We start from the raw sequence: 14,713 nt of genomic DNA, 5'->3' as shown, positions 1-14,713 counted from the left end.
TCAAAATAGTTTTGATCTGAAAAAAAGATGAAAACTCTCTTTGTTCCAAATTAATGGTTAGAACCTCTTTTTATTAAAGCCTCCAAATTGCTGGTAACCTTTAAGCCACACAATTGAATCATCTTAATGTTTCATTTTAATCACACAAAGCAAGCTGCTGTTTGAGCAAAGTTATTTCAGTTGATTTCAGTTAAAGAATGTCTATCCCATAGTATCTCTGGGGATAATGCCGTTCCTCTACAGCATTTTGCAAATACTGCCTGTCTGCACGGCTTGGTAGACCCATGGGGCAGGAACCCAGCAGCAGGGCCGATGCCCGTCCACCAAATCCCCCACAGCACACCCGTGGGAATGGCTTCGTGCCTGATGCAGCTGTTAGGGAACACTGGCCACGCTTCCACCAAAGGAGGTGCTGTGTAGGTATTAGGAGGGCAATGGCTGAAGCCACCAACTGAGACTGGAAGCAAAACCCAAAACATTTGGAGGCTGCTGGAGCGGAAAAGGGGCCATTAGGCATGATAAAGGTTGGAAGCAGCAGTGTGTGCGGATACAAAAGGAAAAAAAAGGAACTTGCTGAATTTGCCACATTGCAACAACTAGTAGCATTCACGTAGCTGAGGATTTTGCTCATTTCACAAAACACGGCCTCAGAGAAGTCCATTTGTGTGTGTATGTGCCTGTGTGTGTGCTTAATATCAAAAATCCTCATTAGCAAACCCCTTTACCTCTGAAGTACGATAGGCTAAAGCATATGTGCGGTTCCTCCCTAGGACAAACAACGGGTCTCAATTTAAAATTAAATGGCCTTTTCTTATTATCAGTCCACCAAAAATTATACAGTAGAGAAGCAGGAGAAAACTGGAGTGATCTAGGGGTCCCCCAAATAGGTGCAGGCTTTTAATGACAGGTTTAAAAAATAAATGTTAACTGTTACAGTTCCCATACCATCCTAATAACTTTGGTAGCTTAGAGCGCTTATCTGAATGTATCTTTATCCTGAAAGCTGAAACAGACCTTAAAAGAGCCGTGGTAGCACATGCTTTCCTTTTCCAAATTTGGCTAATTTGTACTTAGCTTAGTCATCCGTGTCTGGTTCATCGCCTATTGACAAATGGCATAGTTCTAGCTCGGATGCCAGATGTCTGAGGCATTTTCTGACTTACGGTGGAAAACATGAAAACTGCATAGTGTGCCAGCACCCACGTTCCCAGCTAAAGCGAAGAGGCAAATAGCTAGATGTCTGGGAAGAGAGGCTGGACTAAAGGGGATATAGAAAAAGGAACTTTTTTCAAAAGTATTATATAACTACATTCACATAGATATTTTGGTCACCAAACATATCTTGAACAGATTCCCTGATGAAGTCTAATCAGAATTGGTCTATGCCACTAACAAGTTGTTAACTATTTTAATTTTTAAAGAGTCACGTCATGAAGCTGGGTGATGGGAGACATTTAAAACACATAACCCTACGTGCAGATAGTTGTTCAGACGCTCTAACTCTACATTTGAAGTCCTGAAAATCACACTCTTTTGCTTCTAAAGGCAGCCTTGACCTATTTGGACAGACTGTACAACAAAACTTAATTTATAAATGCCTAAGTTCATCATACAAATTGAAAAATTCACAAAACACACATAAATATATCATGAAGACCACCACACAGTTAAGCTAGCATTGGTAACTATTTCTTTTACATCAAATTATACAATGCACGAGGTAAATATTGCTCACATTATGGAGGGAGATTGTTTTATTTCTATTTTTTCCCAAAGAGATCAGATTTGTCCTGTGTGTACAGTGAAGAAAACTCCAGTAACACTGAAATGACAAATGTTGTAAAATAGACATCACTACCAGATAGAAATACACATGTTCTTCATAATCATTTTCCACAATTAAATAGGTAAGTGATTTATATTTTGGGCTTAAGACCTTTATAACAATCCATCCAAATTCTTATGGACCGTTTGATTTTCTTTTCCGTTGTCGGAATCTCCTTGAGGCGTGTACTGCACTTGGTATTCCTGGAGGATCTTAAATACATCGTGGTGTCCGAAGTGCAACGCTTCATCCATGGGAGTGTTATTCCACCTAAATAAGTAGCAGAACGTGCACTGGGTCATTAGATAATTCCTGGACAAAGGTGATAATTCAGCATCCTTACATACTAAGTGCAGATCTAAGAGCCATTCAACTTTAGCCATTTTAGCAACGTTACAAGTAAAAATTAATTGAAGAAAAACAGAAAGGGGCTCATCATTCAAAAAGTGGTCCTACAGGCAACTTGAGAAATGGGGAGGAAGAGAAAACGATCTTCTACAGATGGATCTTGTTTACATATCTAAGTGCTGTGGGAGGGGAAGTTCTCGTGTTGACAGATACAATAGACTCCTCTGGGATTCCTGGTTTTCAATTTCATAAAAAGCCCACAGGCTCTCCCTTTAAATAAAACCTTCAAGGAAAATTCAGGTATATAACATCCATCACCCTATCCTTTGATAGAAAATTTGTGTTCCTGACAATTCAAAAATCACGATAAATCTCAGAAGTCTGGAAAGAACTCTGACCTCATTAGGCCCCAAACATACACTGGAGGAGCAAGATCGGCCCCAGAGGAACTGACATTTTCATCATCTCTGGTAAGGATGGGCATCTGAGGGGCTCAAATGGACCACTACGCAACCAGAAAAATAACTACCCTTTCCACTATAAGTGTGTCTCTGGCATGTGCTCTTCAGAGTGATAGAGATGAAGACTGAAGAGGAGAGAAAAGAAGGGTTGCCAGCAGCAATCAATCAGCTGATCAGCCTTTTGAGAGAGGAGATGATACTATGAAACTCGCAACCCAAGTAAATGAGAGTGCGAGAATCCATCCCCTAATACTTCACAAACTATGAAGCCTCTCTCTCCACTTATGTCACTTGTCCATGGCTACCAGACGCTCTGACTCCATTTTTTCATGGTCTATTCTCATCAGCTTCTGGTTTTTCTTCTTTCCGTTTCTCCTTTCCTTTCCGTCTCTGCCTTTAACCTTTTACCCCCATTTTTATGGGGTCACAATATGGAACTGAAAGGTTTTTTAAACAGTCTCAAAAAATATTCTTGGATAAAATTGGGTAATCTTCATTTTTTAAATCAGGTAAGTCATATTTTACATGTATCTTTATGTTTCTCAAAAACCAGCTCCTTTTCCATATTGGCCTTCATTAATTTAGGGAGTCCGTGGCCTTACACTGGGAGGTGGGGGACTTTCCAGTCATCTACAACATATAATTACCTGTCTTTCTGAGAAAATGGAACGTTAACTGCAAGTTATCTTTTTGACAACTCTTCTCCCATGAAATAATACAAATTGTCAACTTAAAGAACATCACTAAATTCACTCAAGCCTATTTTACAATTTGAGGTGACAAGATTCTACAAAATAGAGAAAGGAGTTGTCTTGGTTTGGCTTATATTCTAGAATAGCTGAATACCCAGTTACCAAGTTAGTTATTTAGCTAACTTCTCCCATCAGATGGGTACTTCTACTTCCACATTCCTAGAGGCCAATTTAAAGCAAAAACCAAAACTTTTCATACAAAGCACATTCCTAGAGGCCAATTTAAGGCAAAAAAAAAAAAAAAAAAAACCCCAAAAAACCCCCAAAAGCCAAACGTCTTAATCTTTATAAAGCACAGTAAATGTTTCCAGCCTGTGTTAAATAGTGTTTTAGTTGGGATTATAAACACAGGGCACAAGTTTGGGTAAGGGAAACACACTCTTCAACTTCTTGCTCTAGAAAGAGCTGGTATTACATTTGGGGATAAAAGGGAGGATTGCCCCCCCGACATGAGGTTTTAGAACATTGCCAACAAAGGTCTTGATTAGATAACCCAAGTGTTACTATACTTAGAAAACTGCTAACAATTTTCAGACACATCCTAACTCTTCTGCATTTCTTGCAACCAGCTTGAATAAAACCCAAACTTCTAATTTAAAAAATAGTAAAGATCTAACAGAGTATAATCAGCTTGCTCCAGACTTACTAATACAACCCTCAGATATCCAATCAAAACTCCTAATCATACCTAACAAACCTCTCTATCAAGTATTTTTTCCTTCAATTCTTCTAAACCTATATTCTCATTACTGGCTCATCCAGCTACATAACACGCAAGTATATGAGCACAGAGTTGAAGTATATATGTATACACACACGTGTATATATACGCATATATATATACGTATATACGTATATATACGCATGTATATATATATGTATGTATATATACATAAGTGTATATATATATATACGTGTATATGTACATATACACATACATGTATATATATACATATATAAGCTGCACTCTCAAGCCTCCATCACTGTCTGTGTTGTGGACAGCATTTACTTCAAGATGAATGGAAGTTTGCCATGTGGATCAGGAGAGAGAGGAGAGGAGCAAAATGTATTCCAGGCAGATCTCTCCCACTGAAGACAGCATGCCCTTCTCTTCTTTCCGTGCCTTCAAATCGTATCTCTTCCCCAAAGCACCGATTAAAATTCAACTCCAGGGGCGCCTGGGTGGCGCAGTCGGTTAAGCGGCCGACTTCAGCCAGGTCACGATCTCGCGGTCCGTGAGTTCGAGCCCCGCGTCGGGCTCTGGGCTGATGGCTCAGAGCCTGGAGCCTGTTTCCGATTCTGTGTCTCCCTCTCTCTCTGCCCCTCCCCCGTTCATGCTCTGTCTCTCTCTGTCCCAAAAATAAATAAACGTTGAAAAAAAAAAAATTTAAAAAAAAAAAATAAAATTCAACTCCACATAGCCTTTTAAAACTGACACCAAACAAATCTAGGAATTTCAAGAAACCCCAATATATTCATTTTAGCATTCTGTGACAGTAGTTTTCTTGCACATTTTTAATATGTTCCTGTAAATGTTCATCTTGTCTACCCTGTGTAGTTAGAAGCCCCACAAGGACAAAATTCCTATTTTCTCTTTCCAAACATAAAGTATTGTTTTCTTCATACAGTGTACTGACTGACAGACTAATCTGAAAAATTCTAAATAAGAGACTATCCTTATATGAGAAATAGGATACGGAGGGAGAATGATCACCCTAGCAGAAACAAGGTTTTGTTTGTTGCCTTTGTAAGGCATCACTGCGAGTTCAAGAATGTCTCCAATATATACATGGTGGATTTAATAAGAACACCTTCACTCATATGTTATAGCCCTGGATTGTAATAAAACACTGACTTGCCATTTATAAGTTAGAAGGGGACGACATAAGTTCTCACCTGTCCTTGGGGAAAGGATTTACTTTGCATGCCTCCAGCAAAAATTTAACAACTTCAACATGACCTACAAAACAAAACAGGTAGATTTTAGTATTGAGTAGAAACTACATCTGGAAAAAAAGATGAGTGGTTCATAGATTACCCTCTGCAGCAGCTACATGCAGTGCTGTTCTAGAGTCATAGTCTCGCTGTTCCATGTCCATGGCTGATAGAGCAAATCTGAAAATGTGTAAGAATGGCTATTCGTTACATATAAAATTTAATTCACACCTGTAACATTTACCCCATCAGTTCCATCTAAGGTCTTGTGTCACAGATGCTGTCCTCTATCAGGCTCACTGATGGGGATGTGAAGGCCTCTGGGGCAAATGCCACTTCCTCTCTTTTTGGATACAGGGAAATGTTCATTTCTCACAGAATTCAGCTTCATTACATTATTGTTCAAAGAACAGTGGCATACTAAAGTTTGTGCCTCAGAAGGGCAAGAAACGAACACCTATTACTGAAGTTAAATGCTTTCACTATTTAAACATTTTACACTATAGTTTACAAATACTAATCAGACTTCGATTTAATTTTTAAAGTACACTTTTTTAGAGACAATTGACATAGAACATTATGTAAGTTTGAGGTACGATGTGTTGGGTTTGATACATTTATATACTGCAATATGATTACCACAGTAGTGTTAGCTAACCCTCCCTACAACATCACATAATTTTTTTTTTTTTGTGGTGAGAACACTTAAGATCTATTCTCTTAGCAACTCTGAAGTTTGTAATAAAGTACTGTTGATAGACGTATAATCTGACTTTTAGACAAAGGTAGAAAATAAGCACAGATATTTTTCCATGTTAAAATTCAGTTGCAACTCTATACAAGAGATCTTATGTAAAGTACACAGTCCTATGCAACCTTTCTAACCCCGGTGATCCGCAGAGCACTAAATGCCCCTATCTTCACTCCCCCTTCACCTCCAAAGATGGGAAAGGGAAGGTAAATGGGGACTGAGACAGCATTATTCAACTCCAATGAAACACTACATTAATTAGCCAGATTTGTTGAACAGTCTCCACTTGGGAGAAAAGAGGTCTGGGCTCTTCAGGAGGTAGAAAAGGACAAGACTACACAGGAAGTCTAAGTCACTGGAGATGGGGATTTAACATAAATTTGTTCGGGTCATTTTCCTTAGAGAGAAATGGAAATGAGACTTTGGCCTTAAAATGGCCATTTGCCCAGAAGCAACTTTATAAACCTCTGTAAACCGGACGCTAAGCCATATGCCACCATGTTAACATACCTTCGAAGTGCAGATACATCTCCAGTATACGCAGCGAACAAAAGGTTTATCACTGACTTCACCTGTGAAGAAAAGAAAGTTCAGGCATCCACAGGGGAAAATAAACATATAGAATGTATTCCTGTCACCAGTAAGTGACTTCCATGTGCTCTGAACACTTCAGCTGGGTCACATGCAGTTATCATAAGTACACATCTATAGCCAAACAGAATACCCATGTATGATTTTTTTTTTTATTGAAATAGAGGATTAGGAGAGAAAACTCATCAATAAAGATAAGCTATGTGAAGGAAGGAACGGAATGATATTGGCACAGACGTGGGAACTTGGAACCTGTGAAACACACACAGGGCAAATGAAAACTATTCAGAACGTTTCTAATTTGGTTTGTCTCAGTATTTTGAGTGGACTTGTATACTCGTAAGATTCACATCACATCTTTGTTAGAAACTAAATCACGCAATATAAACACCCAATCCCTGCCAGCAATCACTGTCCTCACCAATCACCAATCACTGTCTTCTTTGGAAATCTTATGCGACAACATTCAGTATTAATCACCTTAAACTCACGGACTATACTACACTGGAAAAACAGTCGTCCGTCCAATGCCCAGGTAGTATAAACTGGGGGCATTCTCAGAGCCTAGGACACTGCCTCTCCTCAAAAAGTGGGTAAACTCCCCCGATTTTAAGTCACTGCTAGTGAGTGCTCCAAGACTTCAAAGTATATCTTTTGACAGCTATCCACTTGTCATTAAAGTTAAGGAAAAGGCTAGATATCCTAAAAGGTCCTTAGACTTTGGTTTGCTTTCATAGAGACTTTATCCAAACCTGTTTTGAGAAACTATTGAATAACGCATGTAAATACTTCATGAATTCCGACTTTTGTCTTTTGCAACTTCCAACGGACACTGGACTCAGCGGTAGAAAACAGGAGTTTAAATGGAAGGATAGATAGTAACCCAGCTATCCACCAACAAAACCATAGGCCTGGGAGCTGTGCTTTCAATAGCTTAACTTGGACATTCCCCTTCCACAACGGCTTCCCTTTCCCCAGGGCTTTCCTTTTAAATCAATCTGGAACTAGCCATCGCTGGACCTCTCTAGGTCAGCATGTTCACAATGCGCTCTGTAGAAATTGTCCACAAATGCTCCATTAAAACAAGGGCGGGGGAGGGTCCTGTAGTCAGGTATTTTCTTAAAAGATTAAAATCCCATTCTTAGAGATTCATGGGCATATGAAGTCTCTGTAAAGTTCTGCAGTACAGGAACCTAACTAGCTCAGCACACTCCCCAAATTTTACTATTGTTGTTGACATTACTCCAGAAAACCTTACTCTAATTCCTTCAGTCCATTTGCTTCCCTTGCAGCCACCCTTCACTACTCCCGCCCAGCCTGCACTCTGTAGTTAATCTCCTGCTAATCCTAAATCCACAACACTTTTCTCACTGGAGGTGGAGGGGAAAGCTTAACAGAATCACACAGAATGTTCTAAAAATACATATAAGCATCTCCCCTCCCATGTAATTGTCCTATTCCCACACCTCAATTTGATACATTTCAGGAAAAACAGCTTTTTGAAAAATGTCCCCAGGTAGTTTTGATAGGCACTCTTCTGGGTTACAAACCACGGTTCTAAGTGCCCTTAATTTTTTTCTTTTCTTTTCTCTTTACTTTTCTCTTTCTTTTCTTTCTTGCTTTCTTTCTTCCTTCCTTTTTTTCCCTTCTCTTTTCTTTCTCTTTTTTAAAATATGAAATTTATTGTCAAATTAGTTTCCATACAACATCTCTTTCTTTCTCTGAAATTCTCAATTCCCCTATGCTCTTGTGCCCACAGAAAAAATACTGATGAGCTATTAGAAATTATTCCTGTTTCCAGCTGGTCTCTCATCATTGCTTGACAATTTTTTTTCTTATTGATTCCCATCCCCACTTTCTTCAGGCCTTTAATACCAGTGGTGCCCCCTAAAACAGATGACCCTGACCACAGATTTACTAAGAGAACCAACTGTCCTCACTTCTCCTTCCTCTCTTATGCAAAACATCTGTTTCTGATACCCATTTTCCCTTCCTTCTCTCCAAACCTCAAAGCAAAACAGATCTATCCTTTCTCATTTCTGAGACTAACTTCTTTACCTATTCCTTTAAACATATATCCTCCAGATTCCCTAACCTTGCTCCCTCATTTATCCTTTCTGTTTCTAGTACCTTCAACCTTTCCCTCCTTCACTGGTACCCTGATTTTTGCCTTAATACAGACACAACTTCAGCCTGTTTTGAAAAACCAACATATAACCCTACTGTTACCTCCTTTCAGTGCGTATTTTCTGAAAGTAGTTTGTATTATTAATTCCCTGCCAATTGCCTCCACACCCACTATTACCTGTACTGTCAAAAGCTCCAGCGACCTTCTGAAGCCCTGCTTCTTGATGACCTTCCCAACAAGCCCTTGTCCTCTTACTCCTTGTCTTTACACAGTGTTGATTACCCAGATCTTCCTCTGGTTTGCTTTTATACAGTTATCTCCCACTTTCCACTACCGAATAATATGCCAAAGGCAGTCTCCATTTTTTTTTTAAGTCTAATTTTCCTCAAAGGTCTCATACATTCCTTTTGCCAGAATGATTTCCCAATCTACGTCTTTAATCTAAATCTTTGTTCCTAAGCCTTAACTCAACAGCTCCACTTGCTTGTCACACAGCCATTTCAAACTCAGAAATAGCAAACCTCCCTACAGCTCTGATGGCTCCCCACCAAGAGTCCATCTCCATCTGCCCACTTGACATTGCCTCTAGGATGTTTAACAGGCATCTGAGACTTACACACAAAATAGAACTTGATTTCCACCCCCAATCCCAGTTAGCTCCTCTTCTGGTCTCCCTCATTTGGGGATGACACTACCAGTCACCCAGTTGCTCAGGCCAAAAGCTGAGTTAGCATGCTGCATTTGACCGCACAGGTTGACCCCTCCTCAAGGATGCCTGACCAAGGCGCCCAGCCTGAGCTCCTCTCACCGAGCTGTGGTGTCCAGCACCCAAGTACATCTGATGGGAGGAAGGGAGCCTTCTTCATACAAATGTGCTGAGAGGGTCTGCTTATGCAAAGGCAGAACTAATTCACACAAACCCACCATATAGACCCTGGCGATATTCCTTGAGTCTATTTCTCATAACCCACATCTAGTTCATCAACACATTTGCTCTACCTCCAAAATATACATGGAAGGAAACAAAATATATATGGAATCCCATCACTTCTCACCACCTCCCTTATATCGCCCTTGGCTCTGAACCACCACCTTATCTCACCTGGAGGCCTGCCATAGCCTCCTAACTATTCATTCCCCTCGTCTGACTCTGCTGCTACAGGGATCTTTTGAAAACATAGATCATAATAGCACTCCCAGTGACTTCCCATCATACCTAAAAAAATTCAAACTCTTCCCATGGCTTTCAGGACACCAAATGCCCTACTCCCCAGTTACATTGTTCTTCTCATTCCCGATCACTCTGCCCTGTGCAGTTCTCCACCGGCCAGGCGGTCTCCTTGCTGGTCTGGGGGCTACCCTTGCTGTGCTGCTGGGGATGCCCCTTCCCCAGAGAGTGAGGAGGCTCCCGCCTTCATTTCATTTAGGTCTCTACTCAAATGTTACCTCACAGATTCTAAAACACTGCCCTCTTTTTCATCATCCCTTATCCCTAACCTTGCTTTTTCTCTTCAGAGCACTTATCATTTACATTATCTATCTATGTATCTATCTATATCTATACATATAATCAAATATATGTAATTATATATTTGACATTATATATCTGACTCTATATATATATGTGTATACACACACACACACACACACACACACACACACACACACACATATATTTAAACTTGTTTGTTGTCTCTTTCGCCCATTAAATGTAAGCTCCATGGGGGCAGAGACCTAATCTTTACCCCACTATACCCCAGTGCCTACAACACATAATTGGTGCTCATTAAATATGTGTTGACTCAAATCAACACACTGTACACCTTAGACTTCCACAACATTATACATCAATTATACTGCAATGAAAAGAATCCATTTACTGGCTAAATCAATATTCTCTCCCAAAACATCAAACATATTCAATTTGTTACCATCACTTGGGGGATTAAATTATAATCATTTTTAATTCTTCTGCCTCCCTTAACTTTTACCTCAAATATCATTACTAAATTTATTCAGTCCTCCTAACTGCTGCCTCTGCTTCTAGTTCTTCCACCTGCCAGAACTTTCCCACATATTTCTACCCATCTCAAAATACTGTTCTGATCAGTTGAAGGTTTCTCAGCAAGAGAGTGTCAAAAAGTTCCCAAATCAATCTTGACAAAGTTTAAATTCTTTAGCCTTGCATTCAAGAATCTTCACTCTGGCTAACTCATTTTTCTCTTTCCACCTCAACACAACAAAACTGGTCTTAGTACTACTCTTGTTTTTATCTGTCTATATTCCTTTTTCTCCTTTTGGGAACACCTAAGATTCCTAATCAAATCCTTCCCTTCCCTCAAGGGCCAGCTTGAAAGCCTTTGAAAGCCCCTTCTTTGCTATCACACTTCCCCAGGCATCTCATCCAGCATTCCATGTGACTTGTTGCCAGTTGCCTACATAGTGTTTGTGACGGCATATGCCAAGGAGTCATCAGATACCATATCTTCCTCTACGACCCTTAATGTACCTTTCGCTCCTACTAAGCCACAGTACATACTTTTTATTGCCTGAAATCATCTTTTCTCCACCCATTTTTCATTACAGTGTTCATTCTTAGCTCCTCTTCCTGAGCCCTACCTCACAATCTCCGGTCAGAAATCATCTCTTTCTCCTACATTTGCCTCACTGCAGCACTATCACACATTATATATTTACTTATGTATGTTATCTCCTCTTTACTACTCAAGAGAAATCCAGAATTTTGACGTGCACACCACTGATATATTAACCACCCATAGTTCTTATTCTTTAAGGCATATTAGTCCTTCTGAGCAATATATCCCTGATGTTTATTCCAGTGACTGCATGCATGCACTAAATCCTGTTTAAAATTCTGAATTTAGACCAAGCTAGTTTGAAGGGATTTTATGATATATTGTATGTATCACTTAATTATTCAATATTTGACTCAAGAGAAATCCAGAATTTTGACGTGCACACCACTGATATATTAACCACCCATAGTTCTTATTCTTTAAGGTATATTAGTCCTTCTGAGCAATATATCCCTGATGTTTATTCCAGTGATTGCATGCATGCACTAAATCCTGTTTAAATTCTGAATTTAGACCAAGCTAGTTTGAAGGGATTTTATTATATATTGTATGTATCAATTATTCAATATTTCCGAAGTTCTACGACTCCTAATAAGTCCCAAGAAAGGCTAATTTTAGAATATAATCAGTTCATTGAGAGTATAAGAATACTTTATTCATAAGCATGTTTCAGCTCAGAGAGAGAAACATAAAATGAGAATAAATCAGAACACTGTAATGTACAGAGGCTTTGTGACTTATCGGCTGGGGGCAGGGGGGGAGGGAATACTAGCTTGCGTTAAAACAATTATTAAAGAATAACATGGAGTCTAGTATTCTTCCCGTGAAAACAAAGGCTACTCGCAGGGCTGATTTAGTACAAGTCCCTGATCAAGACAGGAATGAGCTTGATCACAAAATGAGTGCCATTCACCCCAAGACAGAAAAACACAGGCACAGGCACCATTTAAAATTAAAGCCACATTTACTCCAGCAAATAGTCACATATATTTTTAAGGTTTGCATAAATCACGAAATGAGCTATGGGTAGAATGCCAAGAAAGAAAATGGAAGTTTAACAGTTTTCAGACAGCAGATGGGAGTGTTATTTCATTTAGGGACAGTCCAGTCCCTGGTCTTGTTAAGAGAGTGCCACAAATGTTCCCAGCTATCCTGTCACACCCTCTGGGATGACTAGCATTGTAAACCAGACTGAAGGAGGAGGACACCCTATTAGATGATGGCTCATGCAACCCAAGCCAGCTCTTTCAATGGATGTGGGTGTGCTAACCATTGATCAAGTCTCGTTCTCCTAATTCCCCAATGGATACTTGAGTTATGTTACTTTTAAAATACCTTGATATCAAGAAGGCCAGTCTAGAAAGCAATGACTTAACAGTAACTGCTGAGACAGAGTCATTGGTTTGATGCATTATTCCTCAGTACAAAGAAGGAGAGCATACATAGTTCAACAGGGGCCTACAGAAAGGAAGGGCTCCAGAGTTTAATGTATGCCTCCCCATAGGAAAGAGAAACTTCACTGGGGCATGGAGCCACTAAACCTTGACAAATTAAATGTCAACCAGTTTTCCCTTCATACTGCACATTTTCCAGTTCTACTACATTTTCCTTATCAAATCTCTGTGTCAGAACCTCCCAGAACCAGACAACCTTATCTTAGTTTATTTATACAAAGTCATGACAACAGTAGGACAAAAATGTTACAGTTCACATGAGGTCATTTAACACTAGCATGCTTGGCATAGCCAAATAGCATTTCTTTTTTTTTTTCCAAAACAGCTAGAAGCAGTTAGAGATTCTGTCAATTTTACAAGTCTAAAAGAAGACATTCCCAAACCTCCAATCCTATCACTCTATTCATTTTAAGCCTGTTTAAGAGTTGAATTATGTGACTTTTGTCTCCTCGTCTCAAATGTCTTAATTCTGTACCAGTAGCAATTAGAATTACATGATCATATCACTTTGCACTTATATACTGCGCGACCTTGAAAAAGTCAACATTTTGAAAAGCTGTAATTGTTTTTAAACATTCCTGACAGGCTGGCTGTAAAATATAATTATAGATTTTTTTACTTATTACTACCGTTGAGGTTAAGGGCCTTGGCTCAAGCTCATATAGCATTTGAATTAGTAATGTAGCTGGGCTACATTCTCAATTCTGTACAACTAGACCACGGTGATGTGAGTCCTTAATAGACCTCAGACTGTTATCCAAAGGACAGAAGGAAACCGAAGGATTAAATAGCAATTTAGCTCTAATCCATAAAGGTCCTTTGCTAAATATTAGAAGGAAAGAGGGGAGGGGGGAAGGGAAGAAGCAGGGAAGAGAGACAAAGAGAGAGGGAGAGAGAGGATTGACTCAATAGCTTTACACTTTACTCCAGGTATTTTATTTCCAACTCTGCTACCAACTGCAACACTGTAGTTTCCCTTGTTTTTCATCATTAGTTTCTGCTTAAATACAAAGACTAATTCAGCCCTTTGGTTAGGAAAGGCTTTAATGAAAAAGAGCAGGTAACTGAAAAGCCATCCTTGTGTTCCCACCACTTCCAGTTTGACGTAAGCTGCTCTCTCATTTCCAGCTCACTGAAGTATCTGTTGCTGTGGAACAGATACTCTTCTTCGTCTGTTAAATAAACCATCATCATTCCAGATCCAGTTTTGTTTTAAAAGCTTCACGCCAACTTGGCCTTTAAGAGCCTTTAAATGAAAAGAAGTTTGAGGCCTTCTTTCATAAGTATTTTTCTTAAGGGCAGGTTATTAAGAAATACAAACCTATTATAGTATAGCTAAGACAAATTTTAAGTTGTCAGCAAATGTAAACTAATTGCTTGCCAACAAGGGTAGAGATATAAACCTGCACAATGTGTATGTGAAAACATTTCCTCTTTCCCTTATTTAATATTCATATAAATATTTAACGTGAGCTTATTTAATATCATATGGACATGTAAAACAAAATTATACTACTTTTATGATTAGAAAGTCGAGCATGAGTATGAGGCTACATGTTCCTAAGCTTTTCCACTGACTTATTCAGACACAAATATTAATCTACTATATACAGACAGAAATTAATCCAAACTGACACGATCAGAGGATTAGAGAAAATCCTTTAACGGAATAACAGTTCAGCAATCTCATGACATTTCCAAATTTTTACACAAATGCAGGAGGTTAGGTTCTCATACAGTAATTTTAATAGAGAGGAATAAATTGAACAGTAAATTTTACTCTAAAGAAGAGCACAGAAATTTCACTTACAAAATATAACCTCAAAATGGCAGCTCCAAATATTGTATTCTGCTCTTGACTAATGAATAAA

At 39.1% G+C, this 14,713-nt stretch overlaps 1 protein-coding gene and 1 long non-coding RNA gene across 2 annotated transcripts in view; one reads left to right on the top strand and one right to left on the bottom strand.

Moving 5' to 3' along the window:
• Positions 1 to 1,721: 1,721 nt before the first annotated feature.
• GLS (glutaminase) overlaps positions 1,722 to 14,713 on the bottom strand; it is an 82,805-nt gene continuing 69,813 nt past the window's right edge. The window contains exons 15-18 of the mRNA XM_030326009.2: positions 6,583 to 6,644; positions 5,425 to 5,501; positions 5,283 to 5,346; positions 1,722 to 2,095 (exon numbers count right to left, since the gene is read on the bottom strand). Coding sequence (XP_030181869.1) covers positions 1,939 to 2,095; positions 5,283 to 5,346; positions 5,425 to 5,501; positions 6,583 to 6,644 — 360 coding nt within the window. The 3' untranslated portion in view covers positions 1,722 to 1,938. The remainder of the gene's footprint in view (positions 2,096 to 5,282; positions 5,347 to 5,424; positions 5,502 to 6,582; positions 6,645 to 14,713) is intronic.
• Positions 1,823 to 3,646, top strand: LOC115521062. Its single transcript, XR_003970944.1, has 2 exons — positions 1,823 to 1,907; positions 2,507 to 3,646. It is a non-coding gene; the product is annotated as an uncharacterized LOC115521062 (long non-coding RNA).

The sequence above is a fragment of the Lynx canadensis genome, chromosome C1, assembly GCF_007474595.2.
Source record: "Lynx canadensis isolate LIC74 chromosome C1, mLynCan4.pri.v2, whole genome shotgun sequence".
Lineage (NCBI taxonomy): Eukaryota > Metazoa > Chordata > Mammalia > Carnivora > Felidae > Lynx > Lynx canadensis.
This window is presented reverse-complemented; position numbering and strand designations above follow the sequence as displayed.